The sequence below is a fragment of the Stigmatopora argus genome, chromosome 21 (genome assembly GCF_051989625.1).
Source record: "Stigmatopora argus isolate UIUO_Sarg chromosome 21, RoL_Sarg_1.0, whole genome shotgun sequence".
NCBI classification, from domain to species: Eukaryota; Metazoa; Chordata; class Actinopteri; order Syngnathiformes; family Syngnathidae; genus Stigmatopora; species Stigmatopora argus.
The window spans coordinates 6,165,273-6,189,413 of NC_135407.1; the positions used below are offsets into that span (position 1 = coordinate 6,165,273).

General features: G+C 43.2%; 2 protein-coding genes and 1 long non-coding RNA gene across 14 annotated transcripts in view; 1 reads left to right on the forward strand and 2 right to left on the reverse strand.

Moving 5' to 3' along the window:
- LOC144066736 (uncharacterized) overlaps positions 1 to 893 on the forward strand; it is a 4,883-nt gene extending 3,990 nt beyond the window's left edge. The window contains exons 7-8 of one of the 9 annotated variants that reach the window (XR_013297697.1): positions 128 to 232; positions 318 to 893. Coding sequence is in view for 1 of the 9 variants with exons in the window: in XM_077590012.1 (XP_077446138.1) it covers positions 128 to 232; positions 318 to 423 (211 nt within the window). In the remaining 8 variants the exon portion in view is untranslated. The other 8 variants (XR_013297696.1, XR_013297695.1, XR_013297700.1 and 5 more) reach the window with 8 other exon arrangements.
- LOC144066737 (uncharacterized) overlaps positions 1 to 3,081 on the reverse strand; it is a 5,367-nt gene extending 2,286 nt beyond the window's left edge. The window contains exons 1-5 of the long non-coding RNA XR_013297702.1: positions 2,500 to 3,081; positions 1,774 to 1,829; positions 580 to 648; positions 304 to 411; positions 113 to 238 (exon numbers count right to left, since the gene is read on the reverse strand). This is a non-coding gene — a long non-coding RNA (uncharacterized LOC144066737). The remainder of the gene's footprint in view (positions 1 to 112; positions 239 to 303; positions 412 to 579; positions 649 to 1,773; positions 1,830 to 2,499) is intronic.
- A 559-nt stretch (positions 3,082 to 3,640) lies between these two features.
- The window catches only part of LOC144066734 (growth factor receptor-bound protein 10-like), a 32,931-nt gene continuing 12,430 nt past the window's right edge, over positions 3,641 to 24,141 (reverse strand). For 2 of the 4 annotated variants that reach the window (XM_077590007.1, XM_077590006.1), the window contains 12 exons: positions 16,950 to 17,106; positions 15,087 to 15,202; positions 12,914 to 12,988; positions 12,451 to 12,588; positions 12,203 to 12,313; positions 10,859 to 10,957; positions 10,696 to 10,773; positions 9,735 to 9,851; positions 9,598 to 9,664; positions 9,429 to 9,516; positions 8,687 to 8,780; positions 3,641 to 7,899 (listed from right to left, as the gene is read on the reverse strand). In XM_077590007.1, the coding sequence (XP_077446133.1) occupies positions 7,753 to 7,899; positions 8,687 to 8,780; positions 9,429 to 9,516; positions 9,598 to 9,664; positions 9,735 to 9,851; positions 10,696 to 10,773; positions 10,859 to 10,957; positions 12,203 to 12,313; positions 12,451 to 12,588; positions 12,914 to 12,988; positions 15,087 to 15,202; positions 16,950 to 17,106 (1,287 nt within the window). In that variant the 3' untranslated portion in view covers positions 3,641 to 7,752. Of the gene's footprint in view, positions 7,900 to 8,686; positions 8,781 to 9,428; positions 9,517 to 9,597; positions 9,665 to 9,734; positions 9,852 to 10,695; positions 10,774 to 10,858; positions 10,958 to 12,202; positions 12,314 to 12,450; positions 12,589 to 12,913; positions 12,989 to 15,086; positions 15,203 to 16,949; positions 17,107 to 17,272; positions 18,408 to 18,501; positions 19,066 to 24,141 lie in introns of those variants that run through there. The other 2 variants (XM_077590009.1, XM_077590008.1) reach the window with 2 other exon arrangements.

The window sequence follows — 24,141 nt, forward strand, 5'->3', positions numbered from 1 at the left end:
CAATTGACTAAGTGTATAAGCCACCTCCCTAAAAAGTATGGTCCTGCCCACTCGGTTTTTATTTGACCTGAAAAGTGAGAAGTTGGAGGAGGCGGGGAATCTAACTAATTACCTTTTGTATGGTAAGTTGGTGCTCTACTATTGAGGCCAAGTATCCATTTGAGCTGAAGAGTGAGAACTTGAAGGATGTGGGAATCAATCCATGCACATCCTACATCAGCTACATCCGCAGGTGAGTCTAAGAAAAACAGAAGAAAACAAATATTTTCTGCACAGCAACATGAATGTCTCTTTTAAACTTACTTTTTTGTCTTCAGGTGTCCTCGCTCTCCACGGTTTGGGAAACCTTTTCGTTGGAAGACTGTCCATCCCACAAGTCATCCATTTTTGCCTTTTGCCTTTGTCACTAATCTGAAAAAATAAAAATAAAAGTTGACAGCAAAGTATCTCTTGTTCTATTATGTGACCTTGACTTTGATTTATAAGAAATATTTTTTTTAATTCTAAAAAGTTTTTTGTAAAGGGATGTGGCTATGCACACGCACTATGATCGCTGCAACAAGGCGAGACATCACATACCAAGCCAATACGAAGGCGACCGGTCGGGGCGGAGCTTCATCCGCAAGCTGGTCCAGAACCTACTCCATCCTGTCAGAGAGACCACAAGAAAAACGCCTTACTATACATGGTCATTTTTTAAAGAAAAACGCCTTACTATACATGGTCGTTTATTTAAGAAAAAAGCCTTACTATACTATGTCGCTTTTTTTTTTTAAAAAGCCTTACTATACTATGTCGTTTTTTTAAGAAAAAAAGCCTTACTATACTATGTCGTTTTTTAAAGAAAAAAGCCTTACTATACTATGTCGTGTTTTTAAGAAAAAAGCCTTACTATACTATGTCATTTTTTAACGGAAAAAGCCTTACTATACTATGTCGTTTTTTTAATAAATAAAGCCTTGTTATACATTGTGTAATTTTTCTACGAAAAAAGCCTTACTATACTATGTTGTTTTTTAAGAAAAAAAGCCTTACTATGTCGTTTTTTAAAGAAAAAAGCCTTACTATACTATGTCGCTTTTTTAAAAAAAGCCTTACTATACTATGTCGTTTTTTAAAAGAAAAAAGCCTTACTATACTATGTCGTTTTTTAAAGAAAAAAGCCTTACTATACTATGTCGTATTTTTAAGAAAAAAGCCTTACTATACTATGTCATTTTTTTAACGGAAAAAGCCTTACTATACTATATCGTTTTTTTTATAAATAAAGCCTTGTTATACATTGTGTAATTTTTCTACGAAAAAAGCATCATTTTTTAAGAAAAAAAAGCCTTACTATGTCGTTTTTTAAAGAAAAAAGCCTTACTATACTATGTTGTTTTTTAAAGAAAAAAGCCTTACTATACCATGTCATTTTTTTACGAAAAAAAGCCTTACTATACTATGTCGTTTTTTAAGAAAAAAAGCCTTACTATACTATGTCGTTTTTTAAAGAAAAAAGCCTTACTATACTATGTCGTTTTTTAAGAAAAAAAAAGCCTTACTATACCATGTCGTTCTTTACGAAAAAAAAGCCTTACTATACTATGTCGTTTTTTAAGAAAAAAAGCCTTACTATACTATGTCGTTTTTTAAGAAAAAAAGCCTTACTATACTATGTCGTTTTTTAAGGAAAAAAGCCTTACTATACTATGTCGTTTTTTAAGAAAAAAAGCCTTACTATACTATGTCGTTTTTTAAGAAAAAAAAGCCTTTTAGGGTTAGGGTTCTTACCTTTGGATGTACTTCGACCACTGATGTACTTGGTGGCAGCAACTCATCTTGTATGCCTCCGCACATGTAAACAAACAAACATTTTCTTAGCACACAGCATTTGAAAACAAGCCATTTTGTTCCTGGAGCGAGACCAATGGTCAGGTGTGCCGTGGGAAATTGCAAGAAGACATACAATGTAATATTCAGAGAGAAAAATCAATATGAATATACGTAACTAGATTAAAATTTAACTATTACATGTCGTTTTTTAAAGAAAAAAGCCTTACTATACTATGTCGTTTTTTAAGAACATCGCCTTACTATACTATGTCGTTTTTTAAGAAAAAAAAGCCTTACTATACTATGTCGTTTTTTAAGAAAAAAAGCCTTACTATACATAGTCATTTTTAATTTTAAAAAGCCTTACCATACATGGTCGTTTTTTAAGAAAGAAGCCTTACTATACATGGTCATTTTTTAAAGAAAAAAGCCTTACTATACATGGTCGTTTTTTTTAAAGCCTTACTATAGATGGTCGTTTTTTTTAAAGCCTTACTATACATGGTCATTTTTTTTAAATAAAAGCCTTACTATACATTGTATTTTTTGAAGAAAAAAACCTTAGTCTTTCTACACATGCTTTATTTATTTATTTTAAGGAAAAAGCCTACTATACATGTTTTGTTTTGTTTTAGAAAAAAGCCTCACTATACATGGTGATTTTAAAGGAAGAAAAAGCCTTACCTTCCATGGCCTTTTTGTAGAATGCATATCTTCCAAATATTGCTCACACGGAAGCTTGCTTGCAAAGCGCCATAACGTGAAATAAGATGCATCGAATACACAAGTTGCGTCTCATCATAACTATTCGTCACTTTTGCTTAATTTTACGGACGATTATTGATCACTGTTGCCAAACAAACGAAAGAAAACACGCCAAACAAACGAAAGAAAACACGCCAAACAAATCTGCCTTTCGTTTCCTTTTCCGGTTAGTGTAACACTCGGGATGTCCGTCGCGAAATGCCTTGGACGGATGGAGGCCATGATGTCCATAAAGTTGAAAACGTTTTAAATGATCGCAAGAAAAACCAAACAAAACATCGCAGTTATTAACTGTGAATTTGGCAACATAAAAGTAGAGTGTCAAAAGCAATCGCAAACAAACGAACGCTCTATTTTGCTTCCCCACTTTAGGCTTGTTTTCTATTATTGAGTCTTTTTTAATGATTTAAGATTCAATCCACGTGTTGGAAATTGGTTTGTTAGTTAAAAGGTTACTTTATTATATTATTTAATCAGAAAACCGTAATAAAATATTGGAAAAAAAACTGATGTGGACTTTTAACGGAAAGCGGCTGTTTATTCTGTTGACTTCCGGATGCAGGGGTCACGTGTCCACATATTTACCTAAATGTACCACTAGGCGGCGGTCGTGGTTGCACTAACGTGATTTAGGCACTATAATTTCAGATACTGAGTAAAAGAGATGAAGAAAAAAATAAAAACAAATACATCTATTTAAAAAGTATGTCATAGTATAAGGAACGAATGGTCTGGATTTAGGAAGCCAAGAATGTTTAAATAATGGTACTTAAACATAGAAATGTAATAAAAAAAATGATAATAAATTAAAAATAGAAATGTAATGATAATTTAATTTTCTAGGACCTGGCGTCCACTTATGTCATTTTTCTCCGAAACTACATTATGTAAAAAGATAATTCTTTGTTTTTACACTCATCGGGTCCCAATTAGCCTAAATATGAAAGATAAAATAAAAATGCATGCTTTGCAAAAGTCTGGGTCTTAGGAGGTTAAAGTAGTAGTAAATTAAAAGTTGGTTATTTCCATCTTGGTGCAATGAGAAGAAATCGGCAGGCCATTTGGTATAGCAACGTTGTATTTTATTCTAATTTCCAATAAACAGAGAGTATATCAGTCCCTTATTTGTACAAAAAAAATACCTGAATAGGATACAATGTCGATCCAGGAGCTTGTATTGATGCTTGCAGAATATGAAGCAAAAAGCACACAAAAACAAAACAAAAATCCAACACAATTCACGTGTGGATTTTTTTTCCTCTTCCCATTTTCTTTCCCTGACGCGTTTTTTTTATTTGAATCGAGCTTATGACGACTGACTTTATAAACATATTTTTGACAGGAGGGTTTGTTTGGTTTGAAGACGAGTGGAAAAAGAAATAAAAACACTGAATTGTCTTTTAGGTGTCATTGAGATATCAGAACCCCCCTTTGTGCAGACCTGGAGGAGAAAAAGAAATACGTACACTATTATCATTCTTAATATTGTAAGATCAGACTTATTAAAGTTTTTGTTCTCTAATAGGAATAAATAAACATTTTTTGTCCGGTTGGCTAGTCCTCTTTTGTTGGGGGAAATGAGAAACTTTGATTGAGGAAAATTTGTTTTATTCTCCAATATCTTTTCTACTTGAAATTTTGGACATTTTATTGCCTACAAGGTTTTTTAGTTGGAATTTGCACCACAACATTTAAGGACTTTTGCATAGTTCTGCTTTTTCTTTTAAATTTCAGCGCCTTTTTCCCTTCATTGTGATGCCATTTTTTACTACGACTACTTTTCACCACATCAATTACAAACATTTTTGCAAAAAAGAAAAAAAAAGTCTGACTTTTTCTGCCAAATTTTCGCAATTCCACCTACTTTTTCCTCCCTAAAACATAACATTTTCATATTCATCACTTTTTACTCAAATGTAAACTTTTTTTTTTAACTATAAACATTGCAAATTTTCTTCAAAATCTTAAATTGGCCTTTTCCTTTTCAGCGTGGCTCCGATAAAGTAAAATTGGACACCTGGCCCTCCCCAAAAAAATCCAGTTTGTCTTTAAAATAAAATTTTAAAGTTTAATTTAATACTGTATATAGTGTGGTGTATTCTTTGATATATATTTATAAGGTCATTTTGTGACAAAAAAAACTGATAAGAAAATACACAAAAATGTCAACAATGTACACATCATCAACAAAAGGAATTGGGGACAAAATAGCATTCTTCATTTTTACACAGCGTTATGGGCAAAGCATAACGGCCGTACATAGTGATCTGTGACCTAAGGTACAGTGTTCGATCTCCGCCGTCGTTTTCACATACTCATTCATTCATTCGCAAAACCAAGGATGCGCGCAGCGAAAACAAAACAAAAAACAAAAAAAACAGGAGAAATCGAACCGCTAAAAAATTAATTTTGAAAAGAAAAAACGTAAAACAATCATTACCCGCCGAATTTAAAAAAAAAAAATGGTGATAGTCACTGAATACATAGCTAAACGAAGGCCTTGACCAAAATGGAACGGGGATTGATTGCTTCTCCCTGCTCACCTAAATGACCTGAAATTCTTTTCGCTACATAATTTTCCAGAATAATTTTTCTGCGTAAAACATCCATGTGACATTTTCTTCACTATAGATTTACTTCTGGTGGCACAGAGTGATTTCCAATTCATCGTGGGCGAGGAAAATCATGCCTACTGGTTTGTAGTGGAGTAGCGGGGCTCCCCCCAGTCTCCTAAAGAAGTGAAAAAAACAAAACAAACGGAAAAAAATCCCCAAAAAAGCACGTGAATCTAAGGCATCGCTTGACTTTCTTGGCCTTTCTTTCCTTTCCTTTCTTTTTCTTTCCTTTCCATCTGTACAAGGCAAGTCGGACGACCAGCAGTTTACAATAACAGTCGAGCCGGTTCAAACAAACACACACTCTCCCACACACACACACACATATACACACACTTATTCACCACAGGCTCGTAGCTTACATGCTGGACACGGGTGAGGGGGAGGGGGCGCTCAGAGGGGGAATGAGGGGCTTCAAGCATTTTCCACTCCGGGCTGGTCACATGAGGGGGGTGGAGGGGGGTCAAAGTGACACGGCGCCGTGCCTTGTGCTAAATTCTGGGCTTCGAGGGGGCGGGACGTGAGAACTCAACGGATGAAACTGCAAAATTTGGATGAAAAGACAGAAGCAGAACCCAAATGGGACGTTATCAAAGAACCTCCTTTGGATTCCATTTGTTCCAAAAGACTAAGGATGGATTTGTGGGGCGTGTCTCGGCATCCCAAACGTCTCAATGAATGTACGAGGCTCATTATTTTCACCTAAGGCAAGTGAAGCTCATTTGATTGTCTTTTCTTTTCTTTTTGTTTGCATTTCCATACTTTCAAAAGAAAATAAAGACACGTGGGAGTGCTTTTCTTTGATTTGTTTCTTTGGTGGGGAGGGCGGGGGGTTATTAACTCTTTCGCTGCCATTGACAGACATCAAAAACACTTCCATTGGAAAGGCTGGCATGGGGTGGTTGTGTTTCGCGGCCATCCACGGCGATAGACGTCCCATCCATTTTCACTGGGAGGGCCGGGTAGGATGTCTATGGCCGTCAATGGCGGCCTGTGAGTTCACGCTCGCGGACAGACATTCACAAAGACCGAAAACGGAGACGTTTTCTGGCGTGGGCTGATTTTGGACGTTCCTCCTCTCTAGCACTCCCCGAATACAGCAGTGTGGCCGTCGCCAAAAACCTTTCGGGGAAAGGCACTGCGTCATCGCGTGGCTTTGTTTTAAAAGGAAAGACAACAACTTTATAACGCCAAACCTTCCCGGTCGAAAAAGATTGGACGTGTAGCACAGTCAACGGCAGTGAAAGGTGAGCGATCACAGCCATTTATCCCAATTTAAATGAATTGGATTAAAAAAAAAAAAAAAACTTGGTTTAATTGGGGGCATAGGCTCTGTTCATTTAATTGTATTCATTTTGGTATATTAACGCAAGACCCTAGCGTACCAAATATTAATATTGTACTAGATGCCACGTCTCAAGCCATCAAATCTATTGACAATCGTTTTTGTATTCATGTGAATGCCACTTTTTTCAGATTAAAAACAGTCAATTGTTCTATAAATGGTTAATATATTGAGGGGGAGAATAGGAGTAAAAGCCAGCATTTCCAAAAAAAGTGTCCACTTAAAATAGACAGACATTTAACAAAGCCAATCAAATTCCTCAACGATCACCCGTGAGTGGGCGCAAGTGACGCCCCAAAATGGCCGCGCTTGTCGGCAGTGTCATTTTTGGCCTTTAAACGCAAATTCCGTGCTTGCGTGAGAGTAGGCGACACCAAGTGTTGTCTTTCCCTTTAATCCCATCGTGGTTGCTAGCTGGAGATTGTAATGCACATTTCTCCAGGAGGAGGAGGAGGAGGAGGAAGAGGAGGATGACGATGATGATGATGGTGACGGTGATGATGATTGACGGGTGCTGCCGCCCCCTCCCCCCGCGCACAAGTGCAAACTAGTTCTGCATTGAATCAACAGTAATAAAACAGCATCAAAATGACATCAAGTAATCAAGTCTAAAAGAGGCTCGTCACGGCCGTCCTGATAAACATTCCTTTGTCCTTCCTTTTCCTTTTTCCCGATAAATCTCCGCTCGCTCGTGCAGATCCTTGCTCCCCGCGCTCCGCTTGATCCTTGACACAGCAGTAGGGCCGCTCGCGTAAAGCGGGTTGGTGTGGGCTGGGGTGGGGTGGGGATCGGGTTTAGGGGCGCTATCGGTTTTGGCGGCGTCAGCTTATCCAGACTGGACTGCACAGGTTGAGAAAACCTCCCGGGCCCGGAGTCGGCTCCGGATCCGGATCCAGGGGAGGATTCCCCTCCATCCCTGATGATCGATGATGAAGATGTGTGGTGGCGCTTCCCACGCCACAGCTTATCAGGCCTGGGGTCGACGGGGCGGCTTTACGGAGAAGGAGAGCGGTCGCCCGCCGACATTTCGCGCCACTCCGGGACAAAGAAAAACAAAAACCAAAACAAAAAAAAGCCGCGAGGCGGAGGAGAGAAGCTGGGCTGGCTGGCTTCCTCGCCGGGCCCATGTGGCGCTCTGGGAAGGAGGGAGGTGTGCAAAGACCAAAAGTTGAAAGGGGCGGGCGATCGCAGAGAAGGGGGTCGGGAGGAGTGTCACAAGGCCACGGCGGTGCAAGGGTGCTTGAGCTTGCAGGGCAGCACTCCTCGGTTCAGCTGGTAGAACTCCACCAGGTGGATCAGGTCGGTGAACTTGGTGGCGCCGTCGTCCAGGCTGAAGAAAACTTGCCCATCTTCTTCGCACTTGACAAGAGAGAGAAGTACGGTTAGCCTTTTTTTTCTCGCCACTTCAATTTTAGTCAAGAGCATTTCACCTTAAGCACATTTTTTTGTCCAATCAGACCTGGAATAGTTTGTTATGTTCCACCTTGTAGGCTATAGTTCTAGTTTCTAAAAAAAAATGCCCACGTTGATTGACGTTTGGATGAATCGTTACATCCCTTTTCATCAAGGACAAAAATGCTGGTGCAAAATCCAGCTTCAATTTGTTAGGCAGCGTAACATTATGCTCTGGACTGAGAGGGAAGAAAAAAAAGATAATGTGATCTAATGAGTCCAGATGGAGCGTGTTCCAGAATCACAGAGTAGAACAAGTATGTCCAGTCCCGACTTTAATCCCATAAGAATCTTTGGGATACGTCAGAGAAGATTTGTCCACGGCCCTCCGACGCTCTTATCTTTCATCAAAAACAATTTTAAAAAATGAACGAACGGGGCTCTGGTTGGAAAGCAACATTGCGCCGTTGCATAAGATTAGCCAGATGATGCCAAAAGGAAATGCTTGCTGTAATCAAAGCTAAAGGCGGACCGTTGGCTGGCTTTTTGGACAACTCCAGCTTTTTCCACATTACGCAACGCCGCTATGTCCATTTAGGAGCATTTACAAAAAAAAATGAGAGCAGCTTGCCAACGCAAACACTAATTACCTTTCTTTTACTGACGACGAGCCGCTTGGCTTTCGAATGGACTAAGCAGCGCTCCGGCGAGAGCCGACACGAAATGTGTGCAATCGACGACGTCTTTGACTGACCGGTAGTATTTGGAAGTGCTTGATCTTCTGGTGGTGGCACAAGGTGAGCACAAAGGCCTTTGGGTTACTCTGACTGTCCCGTAACAGGAATAACCTGAGAAAGAAAGAGAGAAAGCTGAAATGAAAAGTACAAAAAAAAATTCCAACACGTCAACAAAGGCTGACTCTAGAGGTGACTGTGTAGTTCCCTTCGAACAAAATTGCCATCACAACGCTGTCTAAAAATGTGCTCCGTGTGTGTGTGTAGATTAGATTAGAACTTTATTTCATCCCGTATTCGGGAAATTTCTTGGTTGCAGTAGCAAGACAGACACAAGACACACAAGACAATGTAGACCTAGGTAAAAAAAAGTGGAGCCACATACAGAAAGTCCACAAGGTATGGACCTTCTGCAGACCGCGACTGAGATTATTTAGTATGTGTCATCGTTTATCTTCAACCTACACAAGGGACTAAAAATGGAAACTAGCCTTCTGCTACAATCTTACATATTTTAATATATATGTTCATTAACATGAATATGGTGAAGGAATATCAACTGACTATCGAAAAATGTTTTGCGAAAGCCTAATTGACTTTGACATCAGCAGACCTCCAGAGGCAATGGAGAGAAGTCGCATTGAAGATACCAATAACCTTTTTGTCCCCCCGGAGGTGATAAACAACTAAAAATAAACGTTTGCGATGCCAGTCGTCGTTGGGAATACCAGCGGGACAACGTTGCCAAGGAGGCAAACTCACCCGTCTACTTGGCCTTGTTGTATGATCATTTTATGAGCTTCTTCTCTCATGATGCGACCGTGAAACCAAACTTGCGTCCTGTGGATGACTGCAAAACAAAACACGCACACAGAGTGAAACAAATCTCTAAAAGCTGCATTTTTGTGTACGGTGGCGTGATTTTTTTTACCTGTGCTGAGAGAAGATGGGTGCAAGGGCGACGGGCTGCCCAGGACATTCATACGCTGACTCCGTTTCTAAACCAAATGACGAGACCGTGAGTTTCCGGGCGTCTGACAAAACAAACCAAGGGGGTCTTTCCTCTACCCTCCAAGTCTGTCCCTCCTCCAGGGCGGCGCTCTGCGCCTCCACGGGGTTGTCGATGACGCGGCCGGTCCGTCCCGAGAAGTCCATCGCTACCAGGGAGTTTTCTGACACGCTTCGCTGTTAGGCGGCGAGGTAGGCCATCGAGTTGTGGTCGGTGAGGGTCGGCGGAACAAGACAGAAGGTGGGGGTTTGGAATAGAACAGAGGTCAGAGGTCGGACAAGCCAGACGCACTCACTGGGGCATGACAAATCCTGTCTGCACACAGTCCACTTCCAAATCACACGCGTCCCCTTTGGCTTACTGCCTTTGCGACGGGAATCATTTTAATCAAGCACAACTAAGGATGAAAACACACAAACTTCCTGACATTAGGGGGTAAAAAAAGGTCTGGCTTTAAAAAAAAGGGAAGGAATCAATTTCATCTCATTCAAGGTCGTGACATGTCAGAAAATGTCATCCTAGTTTCCCTTTAAAAAAGCTCCGGGCGAGCGTGGGGGGTAATAATGACGTTCTAAATTCTTTCGAGCTCATTCGTGAACAGTAAATCTTCACAAGTGGCTCACGATTTGGCAAGCGACTGCCACACTCTTCAGCTCAATTTCTCACCTTGCCAACCTACGATGAGCTTGAATAATTTATAAAGGCGAGCAACGCTATATAGTGCACAATCCGTTATTCATCGGGGTCCTTGTTTAACCACGAGGCTTCTTTCCTAGTGAAAATGGAAATGGGGCCCGTCGCTAAGCATCCATTCCTTGGACGGCTCGGTGAAGCGTTAACAAGCTGGAAAATGACTGTACTGTTATAAACTTAGAACGAGCTGGTATGAGCAATAGCTTCGCAATGGAGTATTTTCCTTGAAATGTGAAGGGCGGACTTAGTAAAAGCCTTCTGAATTGACTTGGACTTATGTCAGCTAATCTTAGTGTGCTAGCAGAGGGGAAGTTGTTCGACCCTTACCACGGGCGTGGAGAAATGCGGGAGAGTCGTCTTCCTCTGTTGTGGGACGCTGTAGCTCTTATACAGGACAAGGCCATACTGTTATGTCGAGAGGGGAAGCAGGTGATGAATGAAGGGAAAAAAATGCGCCAAGGCTTTAGTGCAATTTAAAAAAAAAACTCACCTTAAAAAGTCTGAAGGCAGTCATCCAACAGGTCCTGCTCTGCTCATCTTCAGCACACAACAACTTTAGCTCCTTACAGTCCCCTCTTGATTTACTGGGCTGTAAAGCAATACCAAAATTTGACTTTAACACCCACATAGTGCTTACGGATTAATTGTGAGATTAACATCCGTGTGTTATCCGCTCAAATCGAAGAAAAAAAGTGCTGAGGGGGGAAGAAATGCTTGAATTTTAGGTCATTTTTTGCATAGCGCGGCTAACCCGGTTGGAAAAAAAATATCGGGAAAAAGGCAGACTCAAAATATATAAATAACTAACTATGTGAAATCATTGCAGTCTTTTTTTACAAAAAGGACTCAACCACTTAGCCAGTGTCATTCCTGACCGCGGACAGTCAGAGGTGGGATTCGAACCACTGACCGCTGACTTGAACCAGCGCCGCCACATACACATATAGAACTTTATAAATACATAAACTGAACCGTATACATGTACACGTACGTGTACATGCATTAGCACGCTAAAGCAAGTGGAATAAAAAGTTGTTATTTTTCCAACCTACTAAAACATGGATTTTCTTTTTTAAATGACTCCACTCTAAATTTGCTCCAAGCATCTGTGGGTGTACTTAAATTGTCATAAAATGACATTTGACAAAGCTTTGCATTCTTCCTCGCCGAGTAGCAAAAAATAAAACCTTCAAACTTTCACAGGAGAAATGAAGGAGATTTGATTCCACCCTCCTGCATTTATCATAAGCGCACAATGCGGCGTTCCACTCTCGTAGCAGACCGTCCTTTTTTTTTTCTTCTTCCCCCGGCATTGACGAGGACCTGCCAGCCCCTTGCCATGAATTAATTCACGTCTCCATGGCGACGATACAGCCACCACCCGTCATGTAAAATCCCTAACCCAATTCTGCACTGTCACCCCTGCTGACAGAATCTGACATGACAGTCGCCTAGCATGATCGTGTGTGTGTGTGTGTGTGTGTGTGTGTGCGTGTGCGTGTGTAAGTGAGACGAGGGGCTGGGAGGGCAGATTCCATCTAGCATCCCGGCTTATCCCACTGGGCTTATCCCAGATCAGCAGGTGACCCACCACAGATAACTCTGAGAGTGGGGGACACAGTGTGTTCAAACCCCCGCTGGGTGGGTTTAACCCCCGTGTCCTTTGACCCGCACGCACCAACACACAATACTCGCAACGGCGACACAGGTGCATCTGTTACAAAGGCGGTTGGAAACCGTTTCGCCGTCATCCGTTTAAGGGCCCGATCGACGGCTGCCCCCGAGAATTAGTAAGCATTAGTTGGCGGTCAATAAAAAGGCGGCGTGCTGTTACCTTGATGGAGAACTGGTAGTCTGTGGGAGCGTTGTGTAGTTTTCTGCCGGCGATGATGGTGAAGACGTTGCTGTCTTCCAGATCGGACAATAGCTGAAGGTGTCGAGGCTCCTGTTCGGTTAAGGGCAAATGACGCAGGTTATACTTAGTCATTTCTTTTAATTCTCGTTTTGTGCTTTCCCTTTGGCGGGTTGTGTCATTGCGTTGGGTGTCATTGTATTGTGTTGGGGTATAAAATAAAATATGACCTTGGATGTTCCTTTAGTGGAGAAGTAGAGGCCGGAACGTCGCAGGAACATGTAGAGTTTCTTCCAGGATTTGCGTCCAGGTTCCTTCATGTACAGATAGCCCTGAATTTCTGGACAGCTGCTCAAGTTCAGGAAGTTCTAGAGCAACAACGGAAAAGGGATGCAACAAAAAGGCATTACTTAATGAGGATGGGTGATTCAAATGTTTTTAAAAATGGCATCATTTTCTAGATTCTTAGACGAGTCGCTGCGGCACCAGCCGGCAAACGCAATTAGCAGACTGCAATGACTCTGTGAATGTTCATGCATATTTTTAGACAACAGATGTCCTCGTCACAGTCTTCAGGAGGAAGGCGTCTAAAACGTTCGAGGACGGGACTTTGGTTTTCCCGATTTCAAGGGGGTGTGGGGATAACAATTTGCTTGCACGTGCGTCTTCATATCCTTGGTCATCCCTCCTCACCTGTAAGAGCTGCGATTGAGGGATTGTGCCATCAGAGTCTTGACACCAGGCCACCATCTGCTCTGGAAAAAAGTTCTGCATGGAAAAAAAGGGAAGCTGTTAGGGGTCACGCTTCCTAACGAACAATAAGTCTCTCTGTTGTCGTGTTTGACCAGCACGAGGACTCGTAGACAAGCGGTCGGTCGGTCTGGGCGAGGGAGGCAATAAAAAAATAAAGAGATAGAGAGAAGGCACTTGAGCCCGAGAGTAGATGCAGTATGATCTCACCCGCTGATGTAATCCCCTTTAGCCAGCAGCACCACTCTTAGCGTGATTGACAGACTGCGGCCGGCGCTCTGGTGTTTTAGTGCGCTCGTTACCGCGGAGCTGAGGTCACCTGCTGGCTCTGACATACCCCTAAATCACCACGCCAATAATGTGACATCACGTAGCGCCGCTAGCCACGGTAGCTAAAGACACTGCATCGTGTCGTTGTGGACGTACCAGGTCGAAAATGGGAGTTTAAAGCAAAAAAATGAGGAATTCAAAAATGCCAGCTTGGCTTCAATAGGGGATGTAAATATATGCATTTCGGCGTCAACTAAAACGACGCAGTTTGCCTGAAAGGGATCAGCAAAAATGCAGAGAACCTAGATGGGAATTAGTGGTCTTATTGCACGTTGAATAGGATTTTTCCAGGAGGGAGTAGTTCATATTTATTTCGGAATATAAAATCTTGCTGCCATCACTTCCAATGAATTCGAGGACAGATCGCTTGAACATGCACGCGAAAAGAAACCATGAAATAAAACATGGGGTACGTCCTTAGTATTTAGCTTCTATTCTTGTTTAACGAGGCTCTCGCGGGGTTTCTAAGGCTTAAAAACACACACGGCGTCGCCATCTGTTTTTTGTGTCAGTGGATTTTGAATATGTAAAATAGGAAGGATATCAGGCCAAATAAGCGGACGGTAAAAGACGCAACCATTTGATTGGCGGATCTGATGGAGTTGGACCAAAGACAGACTGACTTGTTTGCATCTATTAACAAGTCTTGGAATATGCTGGGAAAACATTTAGAATAATGAACTATTTTCTGTGGAAATGTACAGATGTCAGAAATCAAGGGTGTCAAACTATTTTTGTTGCGGGCTAATACATATTTATGGCTTCCCTTCAAGAGCTTGGAAAACCATATATAGAGAAAATGTACCGTGTAACTTCATTGCATATCGCGAGCCAAGTAGGGTCATTACAAAAGTCACAACTGGGGAAAAAAAAATCAAAAATTCTTTATTTAGTGCACGGGTGTCAAAGTGGCAGCCCGGGGGCCAAATCTGGCCCGTCGCATCATATTGTGTGGCCCGGGAAAGTAAATCATGAGTGCCGACTTTCTGTTTTAGGATCAAATTAAAATGAAGAGTATAGATGTATATTAAATTTCCTGATTTCCCCCCTTTTAAATCAATAATTGTAATTTTTTTAATCCATTTTTTCTGTGTTTTTAGTTCAAAAATCATTTTGTAAAATCTAAAAATATATAAAAAAAATCCTATAATTGTAATTTTTTATCATTTTTTTCTGTGTTTTTAGTTCAAAAATCATTTTGTAAAATCTAAAAATATATAAAAATATTTCCTATAATTGTAATTTTTTATCATTTTTTTCTGTGTTTTTAGTTCTAAAATCATTTTGTAAAATCTAAAAATATATAAAAAATATTTCCTATTTTCCACTTTAATATGGAACATAATGATTAAAAGAGATTTTCCCTTACTAAGAAAAAAAGCTCAAATAAACATTTTTATAGATCTATAAAAAACGGAATATTCAGGACTTTTGATCCAGTTCTTTTAATCCATTTATTAAAAAAAATATCTAAATATTATATCTAATGAAATCGAGTTGACATTAATGCGGCCCGCGAACCAACCCGAGTCTGACACCCTTGATTTAGTGCATACTCGGCCACGAGGTCATGTTAAACGCATACCAAATCCACCAAACGAGTGATTTCGCCACGCTTGGAGTACCCGCTACTCGCCACAATTCCCAGTAAAAAAAAGCTCAAACATGGTCAAATCCGCAGATCTGTCCAGAAACATCACGGCGAACAACGTGTGCCTGCCTACGGGGCTGCGTGCTCAAGTGAAGCAGTCACAGAAAGGTCAACACGGGGATGCGAGAGACTCACCAGGGGGTTCCTGAAGAATTCATATTTGGCATAGTTCTTCCTGAAGAGGAATTTACTGTCGCTGCTCATAGAAGCTTGGACCTGAACCACCAGTTCGTGGTCCTCCAGGCATCTCTCTGCCGGCGGGGAGACACGGACAAAACACAAGGACGCCATGAGTCACAGAATTTTGCTTGCGTTGTCCTTGGGGGGGCTTATCACACACACAATAACGTTGAAAAATCGCCTGCTTTGTGACATTGACGGAGAAGATCTGCCCTGTTCGTGAAAACACGGTAAATGTGACGCGAATAAAAAGATCGTTGTCCTTAAAGAACGATAACATAAGAGTTGAGCCGAGGAAAAGAGGCGCTGCGAGGGGGGGAGGGAAGAAGTGGCAAGAGATGGCGAGGGATTGGGGGAGGGGCTGGCAGTGTGGGCATTGCAGGAAGATGATGTCATCTATTTAGGCTGATTGCCGAAAGCCGAGGAGCCAGAAGCAAAGTGCAGCGAGCCCGCAGACGACGAGGCCACATTAAGAGCTCACGCGGCCCTAACGTGATAGCTGGCGTGCACGAAACGGCGTGTGCGCGTGCGGACGGGGCGACGTGGGGGGACGATATGACCAAAGAAATTGATAATGACAGGATGTTCTGCAAGCTAGCGAGATTTAGCCATAACTCTTTTAACCAAATGCGCACACGATGGGCTGCAAACGAAAAAAAAGAAGAAGAAAAAAGAATGTGGTAGAAATGCAAGGCTGGAAATGTTTGACCTCCGTTGTGTGTGTGTGTGTGTGTGTGTGTGCGCGCGAGCAGGCGGGGGAATTTCCTATGGCGGGTTAAGTGCAAAGTGATTGGCCAGCCGTGCTAGGGGCTCGTCCGACAGAGATCCACGATTGGTTCCTTGCAACTCTGGTATGACGCTAAGTCCAAGCCTCTCCGCATGCTAAACCCCCCCCAAGCCAGCCCTGTCCCCTTTTTATCTCTCCGTCGCTCCCATTTTTTTGCTGGCTTTTTTCCCTTCCCTCCTTCCCGCCCTCTCTTTGCTCGCCTCACATTCCATCTCTCCTGCACTTTTTTTTCCAGCGGCGACGCAGATGAAGCAGCAACGCACAAAGCGATCCTTTGACTCTAAAAATACGAGTCCGGGAGTGGGAAAGCCTCACCGTTGACAAAGACAGAACCGGAAAAAAAGGAGCTAAGTAAAGCTTCAAAAGGTTACGCCTTGAAATCGACTTTAAGCTTCCTTTTTTTCTTATTTTTACGAATATCGGTGAGGAAACCTGTGTGTCTGTGGGAATATACTTAATCCTCCTAGCGCGAGCACATCCTCAAGATGTATAGAATACATACAAACACACTCAAATGACCACAAACAAACCCATGCGTTGACCAAAGCCTCAAAATCTGCTAAAACGATAAATATCGTTTGATCGTTTATGTGCTACATCCTGTCAATACTATTTCATTACACGAAAATATCCATAAAATTGACGAAAAGCAGAAAAAGCCGTCGGGAATGGCGCGCGAGGGGTTAAATTCAAGGTGAGGCCTTTTGTGTCAAAGTCGATGACAAGAAAATAGAATGCATAATGAACTAAGTAATAACATTATCATAGCGAGGACTCACAATCGTCTCACAAGGTAAAATCTCGTTAAATTGACATCGAGCCCTGCAGGAAACTAAGACGTAATTCTATTTGCTGCCACAAATGGATGAAATGAAAATGAATGAAACTTGTATAGCGGCATGGCTAACGCACAAGACCTATAAAGCAGATTTTTTTGCAATAGCTTTTCGTAATTGACCTAAAATGTGGTTCCTGCAATCATTTTTGTTGGACCTATGCAATTCTTTCCCAAAAGGGTTAGAGGTACTCACCGAGGCCGAGGATCGGGTGGTGTTCTACCAGCGTCCAGGCGTTGTCGTCCACACAGTGGCTCTTGTAGACCAGGAGCTGGCACACGTCTCTGGCCGTCATGTCAGCCGGGATCTCCACCACTTTTCCGGCCCCGTCTTCGCTCCACACCTTCACTATCTGAAAAACAGGCACGGGCCGAGGTCACGTTTGGCACGGGCCGGAAAGAAGTCCCGCCACGGCGGGCGGGCGCGGCGCGATGTGGCGCGGGCGGCCTAAGCCGAGTTTCCCGAAAACGCTAGCGTAAGAAAAAAAGGAGCGAATCCGATCGGGAATGTCCGTTTACCTCTATCGCCACGTGCTTGGTCAAGTCCATCCTTATCCTTAAAGTCCCGCTTAGTTTCCTCTCTAACGGGAGAGTTTCTTTCAACAAAAAAAAGAAAAATGGCAGCAAAGTCCCGGAAACTGGCGCCCGCACGCTGGGTTCAGCCCTTTTGTCCACGGTGCAACCAAACTCCCTCACACGCACGTCCCCGGATAGGCACGTAAACTTGCTTGCGCACATCGCACGCTGACGTGTTTTCTGCCGCGCCGACACCGAGGACGAGAGGGAAAAAGTAGAAAGTATTCCCGGTTGCAAGACATTTTCATGACGTCCTTAAAAATGCCAGTGCCGGGAGCGAGCGAGCGGGCACGGTTCAAAGCCCGAGGACCGCCCATTGTTGCGCCATTTTGAACCATTTCAGGCGGCCGCCCAAAGCGACGTTTCAAACTGGCTGAAATTTTGCCCCAGAGTGCGTTTGCTGCGCAGATCACCACAGAGCGGCGGCTTCACGCCGCTCCATCTGCACGTTGGCGCAAAAAGCCCTCCTCGCAGTCGGCGGGGCACACGAAGGCATGCAAAAAATAGGAGCGCGCTGACGGCAGAAAGCGCTCGCAAACGGCGGCGGCGGCGGTGGTGGCGACGCACGTTAGGTCCGCCGGAAGGTGTTGCATGTTTGCACGGTTAAGCGTGAGCGCGCACGCTCGCGCACCTACGTACTTGGCATCCTGTGCCGACCGAGAGCAGGCACGGGGCTCGCAAACTCTACCGGCCCGCACTGCACACGAAGCGAGAGGGCGCAACTGTTGAAAATGGTTGCAAAGACGAAAGAACGGGAGCCGAAGAACGCTCAGGAGACGGAGCCCGGCGACGAAACGGCGGCTCGCCGACCCAAAACGGTACCGAACGCCGGGAGCGCCATCACGGCGACGCTTAGCGAGCCTCCTAGCGCAAGCGAGGGAAGAAAAAATAACGTCACAGTGCTCCCTGCCTGCCCCTTCTAAAGCTAGAAGACTCCTTCCTCTCCTCCCACTACCGCCGCCGCCGCCACCCCTCAGCCCCCGACCCGATCAAAAAGTGATTAGCTGACGCCTGACTTTTGTTTGATAAAAAGTTTGCCAAACATCAACGGCGGGGGGTTTGACGGAACGCCGCGGGGGTCCCGATGGCCGCACTTTACCCGCCGCGGCGTATTAAAGCGTCTCTGGCGCAGCCCCCGAAAAAAGAAAGGAAACACAATGCAAGTCTCTTACCTCCACGGCCCGAAAGAGGCAACAGTCTGGAGAGCAGGATGGCATTTTCACACTGAGACGCTCTCCAGTGACACAGAGAGAGAGAGAGAGAGAGAGAGAGAGAGAGAGAGAGAGAGAGAGAGAGAGAGAGAGAGGGAGAGCGAGGAGCGAGGAGGGGGGAGGAAAAGAAGTCAGGAAGAGGGAAAGAGGGAGGGGCTGACTGGCAAAGGAGAACACAAGAGAGGTAAGAGCCGAGGGGGCCAACGGTGAGGAGGGGAGGAAATGACAGAGCAAGGACGAGAGACCGGTCGCGGCTCGGCTCGACTCGACTCGGATCGGCCCGGCTAACACACGGCGGGCGGCATCGAGCCCGGGGTAGTGACGCCGAACCGTATGAAGGCTGTCGCCAACCCGCTACATCCGCCGGCCCTTCTCCCCCGCCCACTTTGCCCCTTCCTCCTCCTCGCGCTGGATTAACCCAGTGTGTGATTTTTTTTTCTTTTTTTAAAATGGTGAGCCGCCGCTCGCTACCTGTCACGTACACTACACTCTTATCACCAAGGTTACGGCCAAATCGCCACCTCCCCGCCCTTTCCACATTGTCAGCTTCTTTAACCGAGAACCCCCGCCCCCCCAGCAGCACCACGCACGGATATATACATACAGAGCTTAATGTAGTGGAGTACAAAGCCAATCAGTGTACACACGCATCCCTCACGAGTTGCCTGCCAGGTTTTCATTTCCACCCCCACCCTCGCCTCATATCCTCTTCCCTCTCAACAGCTGTGTGTGAAATATTACGCCGGCGAGGTTAGCGGCGGAGCAACATGTGTAACGGGCGCTTGTGCGTGGAGGTAGTCCATTTCAAGCAATACGGATCAGGCGCCGCTTCGGTTTTGCCCGGGGGGTCAAGGGAGGGATAGAAAGGAGGAGGAGGGGAGGCAAGGGGAGGGGAGGGGAGGCGGTTGCTCAGCAAATCTGCCCGGCCCGAGGAAAGGCGGTGGGTGCGTGGAGGCGAGGGGGGGAGGTGGAAAAGACAAGAAGGTAGCGAAGGAGAGAGCCCAGAGCGACTACAGAAAAGGAGAGCAATGGTGGAATGTCAGTAATGCAATACTGAGTCATAATCAGGCTCATGTGTAGCGTGCAGGCCAACACAGCTGGCCCCTAATACGGCGTGCATGAGAAGCCAGAGTCTAACGAGGAAAAGAAAAATGTAAAGCAAGATGACTTTTTCTCTTAGTCGTCCTTTTCCACCTCTTAGTGCAGGTTTCCAGTAATCAGAAGTGCACTGTACGAACGAAAAGGCTTCATGTTTATGTATGCTTGTGTAGGAGGATCACGCATGTTCAAGTATGAGGGATGCATATAAAGCACACCAGCTTCTAGCCAGCGCTATATTTTTTTTAGACCACCTCGACCGACCTTTCGGATGACTTACGAATAACAGCAAAACTTTAGCAAATGAAATAAACTAGCCAAGACTCATTCTTCTCTCCCTCCCCCACTGCCTTATATCATTCGGCTAGAGGAGGTCGGCGGTCGCAACGTTATTGGCCTCCTCCTCCAAACACACGCGAGTTTGGATTGAAAACAAAATAATGTACCTCAGAAACGATACGTACGGGGGGGCAAACGGAATCATCTGGGGTCAGGACTACGTAAGTGAAAAGGTTTATGGGCCCCTAAACCAATCAGGCCATTTGCGCGTACTCGCAAATGCATGCATGCAGACTGTAAAGTGATTGCTCTAAAAGAGAGCTCAGTGGTGGCGACAATAAAAGTACAGCTCGTAAAAGAAATCTCAATTCCGTTGCAGCGGAGGGAGGAGGACAAGGCGAGGGCCTTTATCTGCAGATGCAATCGTTTTACGTAACACAAGAGCACAATGATGAATTCTCTCCTCTCCGCGTGGCCGGAGAAATTCTACAAAAGCACGTCTATGATGCTATTAGAGGGAGATTGTCAGCTGACCGACCGTTAGTTAGCGCCCTGAGCTTTACTTCCAAATGGACTTGAATTTCCACGTTGGCCGGCAATCGTACGCTCACAAACAATGCAATGTTTGGAGTCTAATTCTTTGCGATATTCAATTACGCCACACAGAGAAAAACCTTGTTCTTATCTCTGGGAACAGAATGACTTCAGCTCATCTCTAAGGACTTGGGTTTTGGGTCAGAGGCCATGGGTTTAAGTCGTCTGTGGTAGGCCAAAATAGGAGGCTGTTCCGAGCACTGACATTTGCCCTCGACTTGCGGATGCTGCCACACATCTTTCGTGTCTACAAGTTGGTGGCTTTAGAGGCAGACTGAGTTGATTAGTTCTGCAGACAGACCAAACTCAATTTCACCTCGCCAGCACGCCATCACAAAGCCAGGGAATCTCACCTCCCCCGACTTCAAATGCGTACCGTCCCAGCAGGCCTCATGTTTAGTGATCCACAATGATTAAAAGTCTGTACTTTTCCTCATAAATTCCTCCAAATATTAAGACACCCAATACTATCCCATCATCTCAACAATACGCAATTCTATTATCTCCAAGCTAAGGACTATTAAATCATTCCCAAAACATTGACGACATTGACCGGGTTGGTCAATCGTCCCAACAAAAAGCAAGGTCATGTAAGAAATCCTAAACTCACACTATAAACAAGTAGGTGCGTGAATTCCCATTTGCAGCCGTATAATCCGCATTAGAATCGACAGTGACGTTGTATCTAACTAACAATAGAGCTTATACATCAATGTCATTATGAGCTTATGCTGTGGAACAGGCTCTCACTGCCATCATTGCACGCATACAACACACACACACACACGTGCACCTGATCTGATTGCAGCGGGTCAGCAGACCTTTGCGTGCAGGGAACATCAGCTGACCGCAGACAAAAGCAGGAGAAGAGGTCCTCACCGCAAGGAGAGAGAATGACTCAGCGTCCTCCGTGCAAATCAGATGCCATGACATTGATGCAATAAATACTGACATCATACAGAGTTTCGGGGGGTTCCTTGCGTACATCGGTGGGTCTTTGCCACTTTTGGCCATGACAAATCCGCCAAGGGACACGGCTACTGCCATGACACAATCGTCAAGAGAAACACGCATGGGAGTGGTCTCGTGCAAGACAAAGTTGAAATGAACACGAAAGATCTATTTATCTTTCTATTGCTTTGTCACTTGTTTTTCCATGAAAGGCTTGGAGTTGTTCCACAAGGCGCTCCAACTCGCCTCTGCTATTCACTCGCACAACAATGAGGTAAGAAAAGATCTAATTTCCTGCCGGTGAAAAGAATCACAATTCCAATGTGGTGTTGGTGGGCATCGGGGTTGGGGGGGGGCTATATTTGAGCAGAGGCCACTGACTACTAAAAAAAAAAGTTTAAACTCATGCATGTATATGTACATGTACATATCCATATCATAGATACATACGTGCACGTATCCATATCATAGATACATACGTGCACGTATCCATATCATAGATACATACGTGCACGTATCCATATCATAGATACATACGTGCACGTATCCATATCATAGATACATACGTGCACTTATCCATATCATAGATACATACGTGCACGTACATATATATAATATAAACATATATACACATAATATATACATATACATATAATATATACAAATGCATATAATATATACATATATACACATATATACATATAATATATACATATATACACACACACACAATATATACATATATACACATATACACATTATATATACATATAATATATATACACACACAAATAATATATACATATTATATATATAAACGCATATAATATATACATATAATATATATACACATACATATAATATATATATACCTATAATATATATACCTATAATATATATATATATACATATATACATACATGCACACAAACATATACATACACACATAATATATAAATATACATATAATATATTTATACACCTACATACATGCACACAAACACATACACACATTATATACATATAATATATATACACACATACATACATGCACACAAACCCTTTTTTTTTTTTTTTTTACAGAAGTGTAAAAAAAAAGTCCCACTCCATACACACACACAGTTTATAATTGAAAAATGCTTGTAATGGAATGTGCTCACAAAAGAAGGCATAAATTCAGTTCCAGCCAGCAACCCGATGCTAAAGTTAAACCCTGGTGCCATGTCCTGATTTGTGAATCGTGACCGAGCAAATTACTTGAAAGCCGCTGGAAGCATATGAAAATTTACAACGCAGAGCCACCATAAATTAAGAGACGCTTCAGGTATTGGAGGGTCAACTCACGTCAGGGTATTCCCTCAAGCCTATCTCCCAAATCTGTAGGAGTTGTCACGTTAGCTTTTTCATGGTGGGCTGCTCATAATACCCAGAGGCAAATCCATTTATGCTATTAGCAACGATGCAGACCATAAACCTGTCATGTCACGCATATACTTGGGTATACTTATAGCATAATAACATAAGCTGATAATATGAACTGTGTATCCCAGTGAGAAAGACTGAAGATTAGCAAAGAATGTTCAGATTCCAATAGAACAGCTGGAGGGAGAAAGTATGAGAAAGCTCTTTTGATACACCCCCCCCCCAAAAAAGAACAGTTCAATGCAAAAATAATGCACGTGACACATGTCATCATGCACCGTTGCATAAACTATTGAATCACATTGCCAAAGTCACATACGTGAATATGTTGGCAAACTAAACACAACTAACTAGACGCAAGACGTCTGTCGTTTTTTTTCTAGGACGTCTTGTTGAAATGGAGCGATTCGATCAGTTAAAGTGGATATTCTAAGTCACCACGTGGTTCATTTTAGGCATTAGCCATGATTGGAACACATGATGGTTCCAGAAAGAGAGGTCAGTGAGGTAAAGAGTATTGCCTTACCCACATTAAAAAACAACCCATGATACACAAGTGGATTGTTGGCTGGATTTAGACTTTGTGGCCAAAGTTGTGCAATTCCCATTTTGGGAGAGAATTTCAGATGATTATCATCTGAAATTGGAATCCGGCCTCATCTAAAAAGGTGAACAGAAATCTCATTTGAATCAGCAATTTTAAAATCCAACTGTCTTTTGCAGCATTAAGGATGGATTGCATTTACCCAGTCTGCAATCACTGTAAATAAAAACAAAGAAATTAAATTTGTCACTGGAAAAGATGTGTATATATCCAGGAAAATGATCTTAAATCATCTTTTGCAATAAAAAAAAAAAAAAATCTCTCAGGCCTCGTGTGTATGAACCAGAACATCAAATTTTGGAGGAAAAAAAACCTAGACTGCAAAAAACAAAAATGCAATATTAAAACGAATGTCTTGTTCTCACGCAGCTGAAGGAGCTGAAGTGCAGAAAAGGAAGATGTTTTCTGAAAAGTCACACAACAGGCCCTTTGTGCAAAATGCAAGCTAGCACGCTGACAGCACATCTTGTGAGATGATGTCAGGGAAATTGAACGTGTATATAAAAAGCACCTGTGACCTGTACAAAATGTCCAAACACACTCTCGAGCAGTTTGTCTGTCAAAGTGTGTGTAGCAAGGCAGCATTTTCAATCATTTTCATTATTTAGGGAGGGAATCCTGTCAAGGATGGAAAATTCCTGAGACAGGAGGCT